The sequence below is a fragment of the Macaca thibetana genome, chromosome 3, assembly GCF_024542745.1.
Source record: "Macaca thibetana thibetana isolate TM-01 chromosome 3, ASM2454274v1, whole genome shotgun sequence".
Classification (NCBI taxonomy): domain Eukaryota; kingdom Metazoa; phylum Chordata; class Mammalia; order Primates; family Cercopithecidae; genus Macaca; species Macaca thibetana.
The window spans coordinates 176,012,508-176,030,806 of record NC_065580.1 but is presented as its reverse complement, the minus strand read 5'-3'; the positions used below and the strand labels follow the sequence as shown (position 1 = coordinate 176,030,806).

The 18,299-nt window shown below is 36.5% G+C and overlaps 2 protein-coding genes across 5 annotated transcripts in view; one reads left to right on the top strand and one right to left on the bottom strand.

The window, feature by feature from the left end:
- LOC126949611 (ATP synthase subunit f, mitochondrial-like) overlaps positions 1 to 18,299 on the bottom strand; it is a 739,455-nt gene that overhangs the window by 285,911 nt on the left and 435,245 nt on the right. The gene's annotated exons all lie outside the window — the stretch shown is intronic.
- NCAM2 (neural cell adhesion molecule 2) overlaps positions 1 to 18,299 on the top strand; it is a 566,845-nt gene that overhangs the window by 214,869 nt on the left and 333,677 nt on the right. Inside the window, exon 1 of one of the 4 annotated variants that reach the window (XM_050782165.1) lies at positions 4,857 to 5,347. The exons of 2 other annotated variants lie outside the window; for them this stretch is intronic. In XM_050782165.1, coding sequence (XP_050638122.1) covers positions 5,218 to 5,347 — 130 coding nt within the window. In that variant the 5' untranslated portion in view covers positions 4,857 to 5,217. Of the gene's footprint in view, positions 1 to 4,856; positions 5,348 to 14,864; positions 14,884 to 18,299 lie in introns of those variants that run through there. One more of the 4 variants, XM_050782164.1, reaches the window with a different exon arrangement.

The following is an 18,299-nucleotide window of genomic DNA, read 5'->3' as shown; positions in this document are numbered from 1 at the left end:
TTTTAATTTATATTAGTCTGTGAACACTACTGCATACGAGTTGAATCAGAATCTGATGGAATATAGCCTTTAAGTTTTTTGGGGCATTCTGATGTACTTCATCTTTGTTTAAGACCTGTTTTGTTGTGTACATTATGTGGCTTCTATCTTAAGTTTAGATGATTTTTAATAACTAGTGATGCATTATAAAGCCTACACTTGTTTTCATTTGAAATGGAAAACAAGGAAATGCAATTAACACTATACATTACTTGCATTTGTATATTTGACTACTTAGAAGAAATATCCAGGATCTTTAATTTTTTTAAGAAAAACTTTAAACTTTTAAGAAATGTTAAGAGTGATTTTCTTACCCTATTCAGCAGCTATAACAAAATACCACAGACTGAAGTAGCCTATAAACAGCAGAGATGTATTTCACACAGTTGTGGAAGCTGAAAAGTCCAAGATTAAGGTGTCAGCAGATTTGGTATCTTGTGAGGATCAGCCTCCTGTTTCACAAATGGCAGCTTTTAGCGGTGTACTCACATGGTAGAATGGGCGAGGTAGCTCTCTGTGGCTTATCATATAAGAGTTCTAATCCCATTCATGAAAGCTTTGCCCTCGTAACTTAATTAGTTCCCAAAAGTCCAACTCCTGAAACTATTACATTGGTGATTAGGTGTCGATATATGGCATTTAAGGGGACCCAGACATTCAGCTTGTAGCAGTACTCTCAGCAACTTATTCAATTTCATGTCTTCTAAAATACATACTATGCTTTTTAGGACATCAAAGGTGATTAGCAAATGTTAGTTAAATGAATGAAGAGTATTCAGAGTAGGGTGTGGGTGATAGAATGATGGTTAACTTGCATTTTGTTGTTTTCATTTGTAATACATTAAATTTCATATCAAAGTTATAAATTCTTACTTTATAATAATAAATTCACTATTACACCTTGTGTAGGACAGATTTTTTACAACATAAAGTTGTGAAAGCTCTTGAAAACTTCTGTTATCACTTAACTATTCGAACAGCATTCAAAAACTTATTTAAATTACTTGTATATGGAAGGATATAAAAGTGGATTCACCTAATTATTCTAAACTAATTATAATCCATGATGCTGCTGTGACCTTGAAGAAAGACTCGTTGGCATGTTGAAATATCACATAGTCTTACTGGATTTGAACATTTAATGGCATCAGAAACACCACCCACATTAAATTCATGGGGCAAAACAAGCTTTAAGAACTAGGCCTAGGGAACTGATTTTTTTTTAATGGCTTTAAGTTACAAGTGTTGTTATATGCTTCTGCGACATAAAATTACATGTTTTATAACTTTTTCAAATTTATCACAATTAGGAATGTAGGATATCTTAAATTTGTACCTTAGTTCTTTGTTATAGAAATTGGAGAAAATGTAACTATTTTTGTAAGCCTTATTGATTAAAGGATGAATGCACACATGACACATGTATTCAACAGGAACCCAATGGAATAATATAAAGTGCTTCTTGGTCTGGTATCTATAACATTTACAGTGAAATCAGATTATTATAGATATTAATTATGTTTTATTAAAATTATAAGCAAATAATTTGCACATGGATGAAGAGATTGCCAATATCCTTTTCTGTAGACTATACAAAGTATTTATCAGTATCTCAACAAGCCAAAACCACATCCATTCACATCTTTAAGAATTTTCACATTTATTTTAGAAAATAAAATATTAAACTATAGACATTGTGATTATTATTGAGTGTTAAAATAAAATGGAGGTGCAGTACAAGACACCTTATCAATTATGTAGTCATAATTGTTTGCATGCATACAGCATTTAACACAGATTAATCAGAATATTGTTATGTTGAAATAAAATTTGTCTTATTAATTGGGAAAAGGTTTAGCATACTAGAGGTTTAATTTAAAGAGTGGGAAAGAATGTGTACATTGGTAATTTTTGGCACTTAGGAAGAAGCAGAATGTTATCTGTCTTGGATGTTTTTATTGGTCTGTATATCTGCGCAATTATCCTGTGATCTACCACTAGGGCGGGTGTTGAGAGATGGAACTTGAATAGTCAATGGGAATTAAAGACACTGTGCTTGAATCTGTCATGCCAAGCAAGGAGTCAAGACTGTGCCTGTAACACAAGAGAACAAAACAAGAGTGTAAACTACTTGAACGAAAGTGTAAGGTGCGCTTTCCCACAGATAATTTAATAAGATCCTGACTGTTGGGAACAGGACACAAAATTATTGACAGCTTATAAAAATCTCTGACCTGCAAGTGCAAACTTGAGCTATGGGTTATGTAGACTGATTCAGATACCCATTCCAAATACCTGTTCCAGGATGGCATGAGGACCGGCCATTCAATAGGAGACTGAGAGTATGTGAGGAAAGAAAACTAAAACTTTAAATACAGGAAGACACTCCCCTCCCCAAATAGTAAAATATCATATAACTCATATGCATAAAAATTGGCTGAACACTAAATATTATAGTTGAATGTAAACTGCATATTATCAGGGCAATACAGATGCTTTAGTCTCTTCCTTTTCATATGCCTTGTCAAGAAGAATTAAACAGAAGCTCTGAAACATTGACCTAATTGTGCTTTTTAATGGGTTCTGTAAAACAGGTATGACTGTCATTCTTCCAACTTAAATAAGCAAAACTATTCCTATGAATTATTAAATAACTATTTAATACATTATTAAATGTTTGTGTCTGTGAACTTGAGTAACCAACTTAATTGAAATGTTGTGTTAGATCATAAGCCCCTTTGAAGTTATTTATAATCAGTTGCTAGAAAGAATTTTCCAAGATATATTGAAAATATACTAAGCTATAAGTATTTCCAAGGTACAAATTACAATAAAAATGTTTAAATTGTGGAATGTACCAATGGATAATGATGTATGACCTTGAGTCAACTGACAATGAATAAAATAGAACATATTAAAAGTATGTTTTAATTATCACTTCAAACCATTTAAATGTCTTTAGACTAATAAAATCCAATCTGTACTAGGCAGCAGAGGAGGGAGGAATTGATGTCTCTGTTGTAATATTAATACCAGTTAGAAGACTTTGTAATATTTAGAGCCCGAGTGGGCTGCCATCTACTAAATGTCATAATTTTATTTCTTGTTTTCACTGTTACGATGACCTTGGGTAAAAGACAGCATCTTTTTATTTTAGCTTCTTTATGGTAAAATATACATGGTTATAAGTTTCAGCTTTTATTCAGTTGGTTTATTTGATGATATCAGATTCTGATTCTAAAACCGTGAAAACTTGAAAGGTGGAACTACTTTTGTGGAGATTGTTGTAGAAGAGACCTTAAGAAAAAAAAAAACCTTTGACATTTTCTCCCTGTATCTGCTTAGCTTATAGGCTAAAATAACCATATAAAAATAAGTTACAATTTAATTATTAAAACTCTCAATATAATTTTTCTCATTGCATCATTTTATATAATACTCAGTAAGTTTTTAGATTCAACCTAAAATGATCTGCTTACTGTTATAAATATTTTTTCTTTTTCTTTGTTCTATGTTCAATAATGTAAACCTAGTTGACATTGGGCTATAAGATTTGTATCCTTAATAGGCAGGGGTTGAACAGGATCATTTTTTTAACCTAGACTGGCACATTGATGCCTCATGTATGCTGTGATTTCATGTAAAAATAATTCTGAATCTGTGAAATATATTGATTTTGTACTTTAATGTGATTGCTTTATCGACACCTTGACATTCCCCACTCTCAGCATCCTATTAAGAGATAACTTTGAGAACATGAAATGCTAATGGTCGCTAGGCTAGGGTCAGGAATTTATTGCCATTTCTAGGGTTAATAATGGATTTGGCTTGGGTTTTATTTATTTACTTATGAGATGAGTCTTGCTCTGTCACCCAGGCTGGAGTGCAGTGGCACGATCACAGCTCACCGCAGCCCCGAACTTCTAGACTCAAGTAATCCTCCTGTCTCAGCTTCCCAGATAGCTGGGAATGTAGATGTACCACAAAATGCCCAGTTAATTTATTTTTATTTATTTATTTTTCGTGAAGACTGGGTCTTGCTATGTTTTCCAGTCTCAAATTCCTTGGCCTCTCAAAGTAATGGGATTACAGGTGTGAGCCACAATGCCCAGCCTAGCTTGGGTTTTAAAGTATAGGGAGACATCTGGTATGGGTGGGAGCTTGTCCTGGTCACATGAGGCAGGATGGGAAAAGGACAGGGAGCTTGCAGCTAGTCATGGAAATGGATCCATCAACAAAGGTATAGGTTATTGCAGAGATTGTCTGTTATAAAATTCTACTCTTTTAGAGTCTGCTATTATAAAAACTCTGATTCTGCTCTGTGTTAAAAAATTGAAATAATATGTGTGTTCTACACATAAGATAAAATATACAAGGGCTGAGTAGTGTCCCTCAGAAAACTGAGGAGAAGAAACAGTGGCAGACACTAGCCGAGTCTTGCGATGTTCCCCAAAAATGATACTTGCCATATTATTGCTTTCCCCTCAACCCCCAAAGACAGCAACATAGCATTATGTCAAGACATTAGGACTAAAATATCCTGGAAAACCTGTCCAAAGCACCTACTTAGAATTTCTTAGCCATATCTGAGGATTAGTATGGGATTGGAAGGACTGGCCAACCTTCCATTGTGGAAGTCAAGAGCTCATACTCCATAATGTGTCTTAGAGGAGGACACAGAAAATAAACAATTGCTTTTCATGCCATGAAATAATGGAAGTGCATTGATAGATCAAACTTGAATGTGCAATATATTGTTTTCTCTTATCTCTAACCAAATACAAGTTACATTAAGACATTTTATTAGAAAAATGGGTTAATTTGGCAAGACCGTATCCATTGCTAAATATTGACTCTTTTGTACTTACTGAACTTAGGCAATAGATTGAAAACATAAAAGGTTAAAATGCAGTGTTTATTTACAAATGGAAATAATTCTAAACTACCTGATCATTTGAGGTTCATAACCGGAAAACACTTGAATCACCTAGATTCTATAAGTTGATGAATTAATTTATTTAACGATTTTCAAAATACTGAGATATTTAAGAGCGCCAGCATACTCCATGACATATTTACTCTAAGAATTCTTCATAAAGTACAAGTAATTAAAAACTTAAGGAGTATAAGAGACTTCAAGAACAATTTCTTCTTTCAGAGTTATTTAAGAGTACCACGATGGTGAGATCTGATTCAGGAGGACAAGTTTACCTTGGTTTTCACAACAGGCAGGGCCTCTTTGTTGACTGGAAATACAATGAAGCACTTTATCTTGAAGAAGGGCAACCAGAGACTTATTATAGGACAGGTCAGCTGGACCGTTGCCCAGGCCTGTAATCTATAAGGAATGTCAAAATGTCATTAAAAGGCAATGAGGTGGAGAACAACTTATTTACTAGAACTCCCCTAGAGGGAGAATGTGTTGTAGTTCAAAGGGATACTTTGATAAATTACCAGTGGTGTGGGGTAAGGCAGAGGAGGGGAGAGTTGGGAGGGTGGGAAATGGGAGAAACCACTAGGCTGGATGCCAAGGTAGCTTCCATATAGGAGAAGTACAGGAGTTTACTAATACTCTCCCCAAACACACACACACACACACACACACACACACACACACGGATTGGTATTATCAAGTGTTTCCACCAGCTGTTTATTTCATAGATTGCTAAATACATTTTAACAATCTTAAACTCAGTACTAAATAAACCTACACATTAATACTATTTTAAAAATTATACCTTTATTAGGATTCAGTTCTAAGGTCAACACCATCTCCTCCCCGAATACGAACTTAGCAGTTCTTGAGCCATTTCCTCTAAAAAGCACAGAAACTTCTTGCTTAACAAAAGCATGTCTGACGTCCAGCAAATTATTTTTATGAGGAGAAACAAAATACTGGGTATTTACTAGGAATTGTGATAATTCATTTATACACACACTTTATTTAATCCTTACCATGACCGTAGATGACTTACATATGCTAAGAGCCAGGACTCTAGTCCAATTCAAATCTGACCCCAGAATGCTTAGCATGTTCGATGTGTTTCTGGAAATAGCCTTAGTTTCAGTACCATAAACCGCAGTTGCACTTTTTAACCACCTAATGTGTTAGTGGGGATTATTTTATTATTACATTTAGTTACAGAAAATAACTAGGCTAAGTATACTGAAATATGGAATACATGCTGCATGAAAAACAAAGCAAACAACAGCAACAACAACAACAAAAACAACAACAACAACAAAAACAGGGCACACATTTTCCAGAACAGCTTGGTCCAACATTGAAGTGCTGTTAGTTTGCTCTATGCTGTGGTCATTGCTTCTTTCTACATGTCCCTGTCCTTTTTTTCTCTCAAGGAATATTGACTTCCCTTGTTCCTTATCTCCTATAGTAGAAATATACTGTCCACTGGCCTGGCTTGACGATACGCTCCTGAGGATAGGAACTTGTTAAGTCCTGTTAACCCTGATTCCCAATTCTTTACCTCAACTACTGGCAAAGATTTGGAAAATCTGGATCTATTATTCATTGGTGATGGGAATGTAAAATAGTACAGCCACTTGTGAAATCTGTTTGGAAGTTTCTTATAAAACTAAATGTACAAATACCCGTATAGCTCAACGATTTCATGCTTGGGTGTGTATCCTAGAGAAATGATAGCATACACTCACACAAAAACTCTACGTAAATGTCCATAGCAGCTTTATTTGTAATAGCCAAAAACTGGAATCAACCCATATGTCCTTCAAGAGGTGAATGGTTAAATAAATTGTAGAAAATGCATATCACCAAATGTTAGTAATAAAAAGTAATAAACTAAACTTGCAACAATTTGGATGAATTTTCAGGGAATTATGCGGAATGAAAAAAGCCAATTCAAAAAAGTTGTATATTATATAATTCTACTTATCTAAAATGTTTGAGATGGTAAAATTTACGAGATGAAGAAGAGATTATTGGTTGTCAATGGTTAGTGACATCCGAGGGGCAAGTGAGAAGGAAATGAGTGTGAGGACAAAATGGCAAGATGAGAGAGAGCCTTGTGATGTTGGCAATGTTTGGTGTCATGCCTGTGACTGTGGTGGTAGACATGCAAAGATGTACAGATGATAAAACTGTAGAGAGATTAATACCCACACCTATACACACATACAAATGAATACAGGTAAACCTGGGGAAAGCTAAGAGAGGTGGGCATATCAGTGAAGATATTATGGTTGCGATACTATAGTTTTGCAAAATGTTACCAATGGAGGAATTGGACAAAATATACATGAGGTATCTCTACATTACTTATATTTGTATGTGAATCTGCAATTATCTGTGTTTGTTTGTTTTTTTTTTGAGACGGAGTCTCGCTGTGTCACTAAGGCTGGAGTGCAGTGGTGCGATCTCGGCTCCCTGCACGCTCCGCCTCCTGGGTTCATGCCATTCTCCTGCCTCAGCCTCCCGAGTAGCTGGGACTACAGGCACCACCACCACGCCCGGCTAATTTTTTTGTATTTTTAGTAGAGACGGGGTTTCACTGGGTTAGCCAGGATGGTTAGCCAGGATAGTCTCGATCTCCTGACCTCGTGATACGCCCGCCTCAGCCACCCAAAGTGCTGGGATTACAGGCATGAGCCACTGTGCCCAGCCTATCTGTGCTTTTAGAACATAGATCACTAACTAGTTGTCCCCCAAATGAGTGAATGTATGAATGAATTAATGATATTTAGTTGCCTGTTAATCTATAAGGAATGATGACTCATATTCTTTTTTACTTTTTAATTGATGACCTAAAATTACATTTAGATTTGCTAGATTCATTCATACCAGCTGTAGCAAATAGAAAGGTGAGCATTTTTCTAATGGGAATGAAATGGGTGGTATATTTAACTTCTAACGTTCATACTAAGTTCTAAGGGGGCAACCATTGACTAAAGGTTAAACGAGAGTTTAAATTATTTTGGAGCTAAAGACACAGTTCTTGATAGATGATTCCCAATATTAAACAGATTTATGAATAGCATTATAATACTGTTAAGTTATTTAACATATGATATATAGTTCGTGATCTCTTACCAATATACTGGGAAACTACATTGCCCAAATTCTGAGTAATGCGTACTTTATCAAGAATTTTCAAGATAAAAGCGCTAAGTAGATGCTATTAGGAATAATGCTTTAGAGATGTGTCACATTACAGCATCCGTATGCCTTTTACACCTAAAAGGAATCCTGTTCTTCTGTCTACAGTTCTCCAAAGACTCAGGCCCATTTGAAAAACATTCTGTTAGTATTCAGGTTTTATACGAACATGGCTGCCCATTGTGTTTTAATGTTATATTAACATATGGATATAGCATCAACTGAAAACATAAAATAACAAGTTATACTCCAAGTACTTATGAAGAAGTACATAATCTGCTCTTTGATATCTCTTATAAAATAAAACCTGCCTAATGTAAACATACACAGAGTATTTAGGGGTGATTGGAGGACGTTCCAGGCCTTCTGATCATAGACCTTTTGATCAGCTCAGACCAACAGAACTGAATATTTGACAACCACATTTTGACGGTTGACACAAAGTACACATTTTTTCCTTGAAACCTTTGTGATTCATTTTGGAGGACAGTACCTGAACACCAACTTCTACTTTAAGCTCAACCTGGTAAGACATAACAAAACTACATTCTAAATATTTATATTCCTTGCTTCTCTGAATGAATTTCACTCATACTAAAGATGTGTAGGAAGTGGAGCTCATGGTGATGTGTGGGTGTATTTTGTGCTTTCCACTTATTTTTGTGTAGCTTTCCAATTTTTGAGAATTACAGTCTTCCCAAGTAAAGAATTTTATGAAAAATGTTTATAGATTGAGATTGTTGAAATAAGCATGGTAATTACCCATTTTCTGCATTCTTTAGTAATGTCAGTATTTCTAAATAGCTAGCTCCATTATTCTTTCCATGATATATCATTTTGGAGACGCACTTACTATATTTTGCAAAGCTTAGTGAAAACTTAATTTGAGTAGGGTCACATATGTAATATGGGTGCCAGGATAATTGGCCAATTAGCTGCAGTGCCTTGAAACTTGATTTCTTCTTACCAATCCCAGTAATTGTCTTTAGGAACTCCTAAGTGGTGTTTCTTGAGAAAATACAGAATGTGCTATCAGCACAAGGCATTATAAGGAAGAACTACTTACAATCAAGTTTTAGACCCTCAAATATATTTGACATGTAATTTGGGCAGAGATAGTCAATAAATAACTAGTGTGTTTTGACTATGTGCTAGACACTGCTCTGGGTACCAGGGGGAATATATATATGGTGTGTGTGTGTATATGTATATATATTCTATATGTATGTGTATATATACACTATATATACGTGTATATATGGTTGAACAGAATTATTACTGCCTCAAATATGTAACAAAAATGAAAAGGAAATTAGGATTGTCTTATTAGAAGGACTTCAACTCTGATATAATTAATTTCAGCTTAAAGTAGTACTAAAAGAAACTATTGGCAAGTGGAGTGATGTAATCCTGGAAATACGCTGATTTTAGAAGTCTTTTGAATACATTGAGGGACGTGAAATATTGAAGGTCAGAGGCTGGTACTGAAGTTTTACTGATCATTTTATTTGTGATGATCAAAGCCTTAAACAATTGTGATAATGGAAATATGGTGCAGTATTGGGAGCCGACCCAGATACTGCATGACTAGCGAAGTTATGTGCATAAAATTATCGGTGTATGCATGTGCTCATCATTATGCAAAGAGGAAAGCATACTGCATCAGAACCTTTCAGAATACCATGATTTTGGCAATGCTGCATGGAACACAGTCATAGAGATGTACTCATGTGAGAGCAGCATTGTTGAGGTATTCAAAGAATACATATAAAGATCATTTTTAACACAGAAACTCTACTAAACTAATAATTCTTAAACGTTGCTCTAATAAATAGAGTTCATACATGTTTTCAGTCTCTTCAAGAGTATATGTGTGCCTGTAATCCCAGCACTTTGGAGGCCAAGGTGGGCAAATCTCTTGAGGTCAGGTGTTCAAGACCAGCCTGGACAACATGGTGAAACCTCACCTCTACTTACAAAAACAAAAACAAAAGCAAAATTAGCAAGGGGTGGTGGTGCAGGCCTGTAATCACAGCTACTCAGTAGGTTGAGGTAGGAGAATCGCTTGATCCCAAGAGGCAAAGATTTCAGTGAGCCGAGATCATGCCACTGCACTGCAGTCTAGGAAACAGAGCAAAGATTCCGTCTCAAAAAAATAAAATAAACAGAGTAGCGTGTGTGTGTGTGTGCGTGTACATGCATGCTTGCCTGTGTTTATGTGTATATGTTGTAAGATGTTTGATGAAGATTCTTTTCATGAACAGAAAAGAAACAATATTGTTTAACTCCTTTTCCTGCCTCTTTCCACTTGGATGGGAAAATATATAAATAGTACGGTAAGAAGAGAGCTAAAATTTAATATGAGCTGAATTTGAATGCTGATAAAATATTCTTTTATAACTAAAATAGGCACTGTTTAAGGAGCTTCAAGGAAAGCTAGACTTGTTCTTTCAAAACCCTGAGACTATGTATCAGGACTTTGGGTCTCAGTTTTACTGTACCCAAGGCAATTTTTGACATGTAATTTGGGCAGAGATAGTCAATAAATAACTAGTGGCTTTGGACTATGTGCCAGGCACTATTCTGGGCAACAGGAAAATCAGATAGTCAAAATCCCAGACCCTTAATTATCTGGCATGAGGAGTCTCTAACATCTGGGAAAGAAAATACAACAAAAAACAGAAGAAGTAGAAAAATCACAGTGAATAAATGGAGTATGTGGGGGAAGGGTCGACTAAAAACTAGAGCAGATGTAGGGTACTGCTGTGTTTTGAGGGATCATAATTAATCACATTTTTTTCTTCCCCTGTGAGTTACAAACCAACTGAGAAATAGACATGGAGTTGGACAGATGGAGAACAAAACTTTAGCTTTATTACTGCTAAAACTGGTTGGAAGGACATGACCTAGATACGTGGCCACAATCTGGTGTTCTAATACTTGCTCTCTGAGTTGCACTTCTCCATACAAAACTACAGCTTGCCCCAGTAGCATTACTGTAAGATTAGGGAACATAGCCAAATGCATTGTCCTGTCCTTAGCCAGGGGTTGAACCACACATGCCCAGGTCCTTCTCTCTAGCTTATCAATTATATCTCATCAGTCTTGGTTATGGTGAATAAGGGGGCTTCAAGGATAGGTAGACATGTTCTTTCAATACATGACCTTGGTGAGGATTTGAATGAGGATTTCTTTCCTCTGGAAATATGAAGAGAGTTTGCTTCAGGTTCCTTTAGGTACAGGTAGGAAAACCCTGGATAATAGGCCAGAGTTACATGACACAAATTAAAAGAAAAAAATAATCCTAAAGTCTTTAGCAAGTGTCTCCTGGTTGGAGCAGGTAACTTGGAAACCTTGGTTGAAGTTTTGTCTGTTAACTCAGGGCAAGTGATTATCTTTGAGAATCATAAACTCCCCAAAGAAACAAAGCTGTTTTGTTTTGTTTTGTTTTGTTTTTGTTTGTTTGTTTTGAGATGGTGTCTCGCTCTATCCCCCAGACTGGAGTGCGGTGGCGCGATCTCGGCTCACTGCAAGCTCCGCCTCCTGGGTTTAGGCCATTCTCCTGTCTCAGCCTGCGTAGTAGCTGGGACTACAGGTGCCCGCCACCTCGCCCGGCTAATTTTTTGTATTTTTAGTAGAGACGGAGTTTCACCGTGGTCTCGATCTCCTGACCTTGTGATCCGCCCGCCTCGGCCTCCCAAAGTGCTGGGATTACAGGCGTGAGCCACCGCGCCCGGCCACAAACCTGTTTTTTAAACTTAGAAGGACTAGCAATGTAATGACTGAAAGTGGAAGGGGTGTACATAGCACAGGAGAAATGCTGAGGGTGATAGGGAGTTTTTATCTGGGTAGAAATTCCAGTTTCTGCTGTCATGGTATGTGAGACAGTCAGACAAGAAGGATAGAAGTAAACAATATATCTGATATTTGACCACAATCATAACACACCATACCACCAGGTCTTTGCGATTGCTCAGTATAAGCAACACTTATGGAAAATCAATACGTAGGTAAATTACATATAGTGGTCTAAGCCTGTGCACAAATCCTAGAGCACAAAGTCCAAAAACAAGAGTGTACAAGACAGCCCATCTGACCTAGAAACATAGAATAAAGATTCCTAGCTGGGTATATGTTACTGGTACCTAACTAATATTTGGGTATACGTTTTTATTTCTAAGATTTACTTAATTATGGCTCTTGCATAAGTGAAAGTTTGAAAGGTGCTATAGAAATGAAAAAAAAATCTTAAAAAATGGTTTCTACATGTAGTCAGGCGAATTCTGAAAGTGGTTTCTCAAGATTCCCATACTTCGGTTATTCAATCAAACACGCATCTAGGTACTGCTAGGAAGGGACTTTGAAGGTAGAATTAATTAACTCATAATTGATTTTAAACTAGGGAGATTATCCTGGATTATCCAGGTAGGTCCAGTGTCGTCACATCAGTGTTTACAAGCAGCAGAGGGAGCTAATGGATCAGTTGGATAAATGCCTCAAAAAATAATGGTAGAGGTGAGTTGATGCAGAAGGGGAGAGTGGAGGGAGTCAAAGTAAGAGAAAGGCGCCACCACATCTGCTGGCATTGAAAACAGGACCAAAAACAGGGGATGGAGGTGACTTTAGGAAGATGACAGAAACCACAGGCTGAATGCTGGGAAGAAAATGGAAACCTCAGCCCCACAACGACATAGAACCAAATTCTGTAAACAGCCATAGAATCTCCAGAATGGAATGCATTCCTACCAGCACCTTGATTTCGGCCCTGTGCAGAGGGCTAGCTGTTCCATGTTGTGCCCATACTTCTGATTCACAGAAACTGTGAAGTAGTTAATGGGTGTTGTTGAAGCTATTAAGTGTGTGGTCATTTGTTACAGCAACAATAGAGAACACTTTGCACAAATGCGTTTAGGATATTCTATTAGGTAGGTCTTAGGACTTGTGAGCATGGCCTATAAGCTGAACCAAGAGCTGTTCAAAGAGTCCAGTGCATAGTAAAGTTAAGTTACCAGATCCCATCTAGCATATATGGAAATAGAAATGATAAGAGAATTAGTTCTCACTTTAGAGATTTGTGACCAAGTACACTCTCAGACAGCTCTCTTGGTGTTCAATACGGAGGGCCACAAACTAGATAGTTAAAGTTGTGGTAGGCAGAATAATGGCCCCAAAGATGTCCATGTGTCTGGAACTGGTGATTATATGTCAAAAAATAATTAAGGTTGCCAGTGGAATTAGAATTGTTAATCGGTTGGTCTTAAATAATCTTAAAAAAAGATTATTTTATAATAAAAAGTAGGTGGGTCCAATGTAATCCCAGGAGTCCTTAAAATAGTTTGAGTGAGATATAACTATGGAAGAAAGGCAGAGATGTGCAACTTTACTGGCTTTGAAGACTGGAAAGAGGGCTCTATAACCTGGAAAAGGCAAGGAAGTGAAATCTCCCCTAGAACCTTCAGAAAGGAACACAACCCTGCTGGCACTTTAATTTTAACCCAATAAGCTGGGCACAGTGGCTCATGCCTGTAATCCCAGCACTTTGGGAGACTGAGGCGGGCAGATCACCTGAGGTCAGGTGTTCAAGTCCAGCCTGGCCAACATGGTGAAACCCTGTTTCTACTACAAATACGAAATTAGCTGGGCATGGTGGCACATGCCTGTAACCCCAGCTACTTGGGAGGCCGAGGCAGGAGAGTCACTTCAACTCGGGAGGCAGAGGTTGCAGTGAGCTGAGATCGCACCATTACACTCCAGCCTGGGCGATGAGGGTGAAACTCTGTCTCAAAAAAATAAATAAATAAAATAAAAAATAAAATAAGTAAATAAATAAATAAATAAATAAACATTTTACCCCGGTAAGACTTGTGTCAGACTTCTGGCATATGTCAAATACAAATTACAGATTTGTGTTGTTTACCAAGCTTGCCCAACCCGTGGCCCATGGGCCACATGCGGCCCAGGATGGCTTTGAATGCAGCCCAACACAAATTCATACACGTTCTTAAAACGTTATGAGATTTTTTTTTCTTTGCAATTTTTTTTTTAACTCATCAGCTATTATTAGTGTTAGTGTATTTTATGTGTGGCCCAAGACAATTCTTCTGATGTGGCTCAGGGAAGCCAAAAGCTTAGACACCCCTGGACTTGAAAGCCACCAAGGTTGTGATAATTTGCTTCAGCAGCAAATAGAAAACTAATACAAAAGCCAATTGGCTAAAGTAGACCTTACATTGTTTCTACTCAATTTAAAACATTTACAGTCACATGAGAATGTTTTAGTCAACCATGGGCTGCGTATATGATGGTAATCTCATAAAACTAGAATGGAATGAAATTTTCCTATCACCTAGTGACATTGTAGACTTTATTACATCATAGTGAAAGCACATTATTCATGTGTTTGTGATGATGATGATATAAACAAAGCTACTGTGTTGCCAGTCAATAAAAGCATAGCACATACCTTTATGTATACTGCATAGTACTTGATAATGATGATTAGTGTCTTTGTTATAGGTTTTGATATTTACTACACTATAATTGTGTCATTATTTTGGAGTGTACCTTTTCTACTTGTTAAAAAAAGTTGACTGTAAAACAGCCTCATGCTGGTCTTTCAGGAAGTATTTCAGACGGCCGTTACCATAGGAGATGAAAGCTCTATGCTTGTTATTGCCATCGAAGACCTTCCAATGGGACATGGTGTGGAGGTAAAAGACAGTGATATTGATAATTCTGATCCTAGGCTAATGTGTGTATTTGCATCACAGTTTTTAACAAAAAGGATTAAACAGTTAAACCTGAAGAACTTTAAAAGTAGGAAAAAAACATATAGAATAAGGTTGTGAAGAAAGAAAATATTTATGTACAGCTGTACAATGTGTTTGGGTTTCAAGCTATTACAAAAGTCAAAAAGTTAAAAAAGAACTTTATAAAGTAAAAAAGTTATACTAAGGTAATTTATAATTAAAAATTAAAATTTTTTTTATAAAGTGATGTAGTGTAAGTGTACAGTGTACATAAAGTCTACAGTAGTGTATAGTAATGTTCTAGGCCTTCACGTGCACTCACCACTCATTCATTCAGTCACTCTCAGCAACTTCTAGTCCTGCAAGTTCTATTCATGGTAAATGTCATATACAGGTGTATCATTTTTTTCTTAGTTTTTGTAGTGTGTTTTACTGTACCTGTTCCATGTTAAAGATACAAATACTTATAATTGTGTTATGATTGCCTATAGTATTCAGTACAGTAATATGCTATAAAAGTGTTTAGTCTAGGGGAAATAGGCTATACTATATAGCCTAGGTTTGTAGTATGCTATAGCATCTAGGTCTGTGTAAGCAAATTCTATGATGTCACACAATGATAAAATTACCTAAGGACACATTTTCCAGAAGTTATCTCCATCATTAAGCAATTCGTGAGTGTATTTAGTTCAGTCCCTTCAATGAACTATTCATCTTATTTCATCACTTTCATGTATTCTACTCTACCTCCTAAATCTATTTCCATTCCAATAATTCTTCAAAATGATCCTCTTATGTATTTCATAATTTAATGTGCCCATGAATCACCTTCTTATTATGTTAGAATGTAAATTCTGATTCAAACTGGGGTGGGGCCTTAGATTCTGCATGTTTTATAAACTACTGGGGCACAAAGCATACTTTGCTATACTGAGCTGGTAAGATTGCCACAGGTGGCACTAAAGGTGTAACTTGTTTTATTACACCTTGCTAATATTGCTCTTGACAGATATTTCATATTTTACAAATTGAACTTTTGTGGCAACCCTGCCTAGAGTAAGTCTGTCATTGTTATTTTTCCAGGATCATGTACTCACCTCATGTCTCTGTGTCATGTTTCAGTAGTTCTTACAATACTGCAAACTTTCTCACTCATATATCTGTTATGATGGTCTGTGATCAGTGATCTTTGTTTTTTCTTTTTTTTTTTTTTTTTGCGTAGACAAAACATTTTATTCTGAACAACTGTTTACTTTTTCTTTTTCTTTTTTTTTAAATTTATTTATTATTATTATACTTTAAGTTGTAGGGTACATGTGCATAACGTGCAGGTTTGTTACATATGTATACTTGTGCCATGTTGGTGTGCTGCACCCATCAACTTGTCATTTACATCAGGTATAACTCTCAATGCAATCCCTCCCCCCTCCCCCCTCCCCATGACAGGCCCCTGTGTGTGATGTTCCCCTTCCTGAGTCCAAGTGATCTCATTGTTCAGTTCCCACCTATGAGTGAGAACATGCGGTGTTTGGTTTTCTGTTCTTGTGATAGATTGCTAAGAATGATGGTTTCCAGCTGCATCCATGTCCCTACAAAGGACACAAACTCATCCTTTTTGATGGCTGCATAGTATTCCATGGTGTATATGTGCCACATTTTCTTAATCCAATCTGTCACTGATGGACATTTGGGTTGATTCCAAGTCTTTGCTATTGTGAATAGTGCTGCAATAAACATACGAGTGCATGTGTCTTTATAGCAGCATAATTTATAATCCTTTGGGTATATACCCAGTAATGGGATGGCTGGGTCATATGGTACATCTAGTTCTAGATCCTTGAGGAATCGCCATACTGTTTTCCATAATGGTTGAACTAGTTTACAATCTTTGAAGATAAAATTGTAATTGTTTTGGGGTACCACGAACTGCACTCATATGAGATGATGAATTCTTTAGTAACTGCTGTGCGTTCCTACTGCTTCATTCATTGGCCATTCCCTCGTTTTTCTCCCTCTCCTCTGGTCTCCCTATTCTCCAACACATAATAATATTGAAATTTGGTCAGTTACCACCCCTACAATGGCCTCTAAGTGTTCAAGTGAAGGAAAGAGTTAAACAGGTCTCTCAATTTAAAACAAAACATAGAAGTGATTCACCAAATTTTCCAGGAAGTCATGTGAAAAGATAGGCTGAAAGCTATCCTCTCATTTCAAAAAGCCACATTATTGGAGGAAATTAAAAGTGTTCCTCCATTAAACACTTAGGTGAAAAGCAGGAAAGACAGCTTTATTGCTAACACAGAGAAAGTTTTATTAGTCTAGCTAGAAGATCAAACCAGTGGTAATATTCCTTTAAACCATTGCCTAATCCAGAGCAATACCCTAATATTATTCAATTCTGCAAAGGCTGTGGGAGCTAGAGAAGAAAAAAATTTGAAACTAGCAGAGATTGGCACATGAAATTTAAAAAAAGAAGCCATCTTCATAAAAGTGTTAGGTGAAATTGGAAGTAGTGATGGAGAAGCTGCAGCAAGTTATCCATAGATCCAGATAAGATCATTGATGAAGATGGCTACAGTAAACAACACATTCTCAATGTAGGTGAAATAACATTCTATTGGAAGGAGATACCATCTATATGACTTGCATAGCTACAGAGAAGTCAATGTCTGGCTTCAAAGCTTCAAAGTACAGATGTTGCTCTTGGTGTGGGGCAGGAGGTGCTAATGCAGCTGGTGACTAATTTGAAACCAGTGCTTATTTACCATTTTGAAAGTCTAATGCCCTTAAGAACTATGCTAAATCTCCTCTGCCTGTGCATATAAATGGACCAACAAAACCTAGATGACAGCACATAGCTTTATAGCATGATGGACTGAATATTTTAAGCCTACAGTTGAGACCTACTACACAAGAAAAAAGATTCCTTTCAAATATTACTGATTATTAGTTGACAGTGAATCTTGTCACCCAAGAGTTCTGATGTAGATGTACAAGCAGATAAATGTTTTCATGCCTGCTAACACAATATGCATTCTACAGTTCATGGATCAAGCAGTAATCTCAACTTTCAAGTATTTTTAAAGCAATACATTTCATAAGGCTATAGCTAATGATTCCTCTGTTGGATCTGGGCAAAGTAAATTAAAAACTTTCTGGAAAGGATTCACCACTCTGTATGCCATTAAGAATATTTGTAATTAATGGGAAGAAGTCAAAATGTCAACAGTAACAGGAGTTTGGAATAAGTTGGTTCCATCCTTCATGGATGACTTGAGGGGTTCCAAATGTCAGTCAGAATGTAACTTCAGATGTGGTGGAAATAAAAAGAGAACTAGAGTAAAAGTGGAGCATGAAGATTTGACTAAATTGCTGCA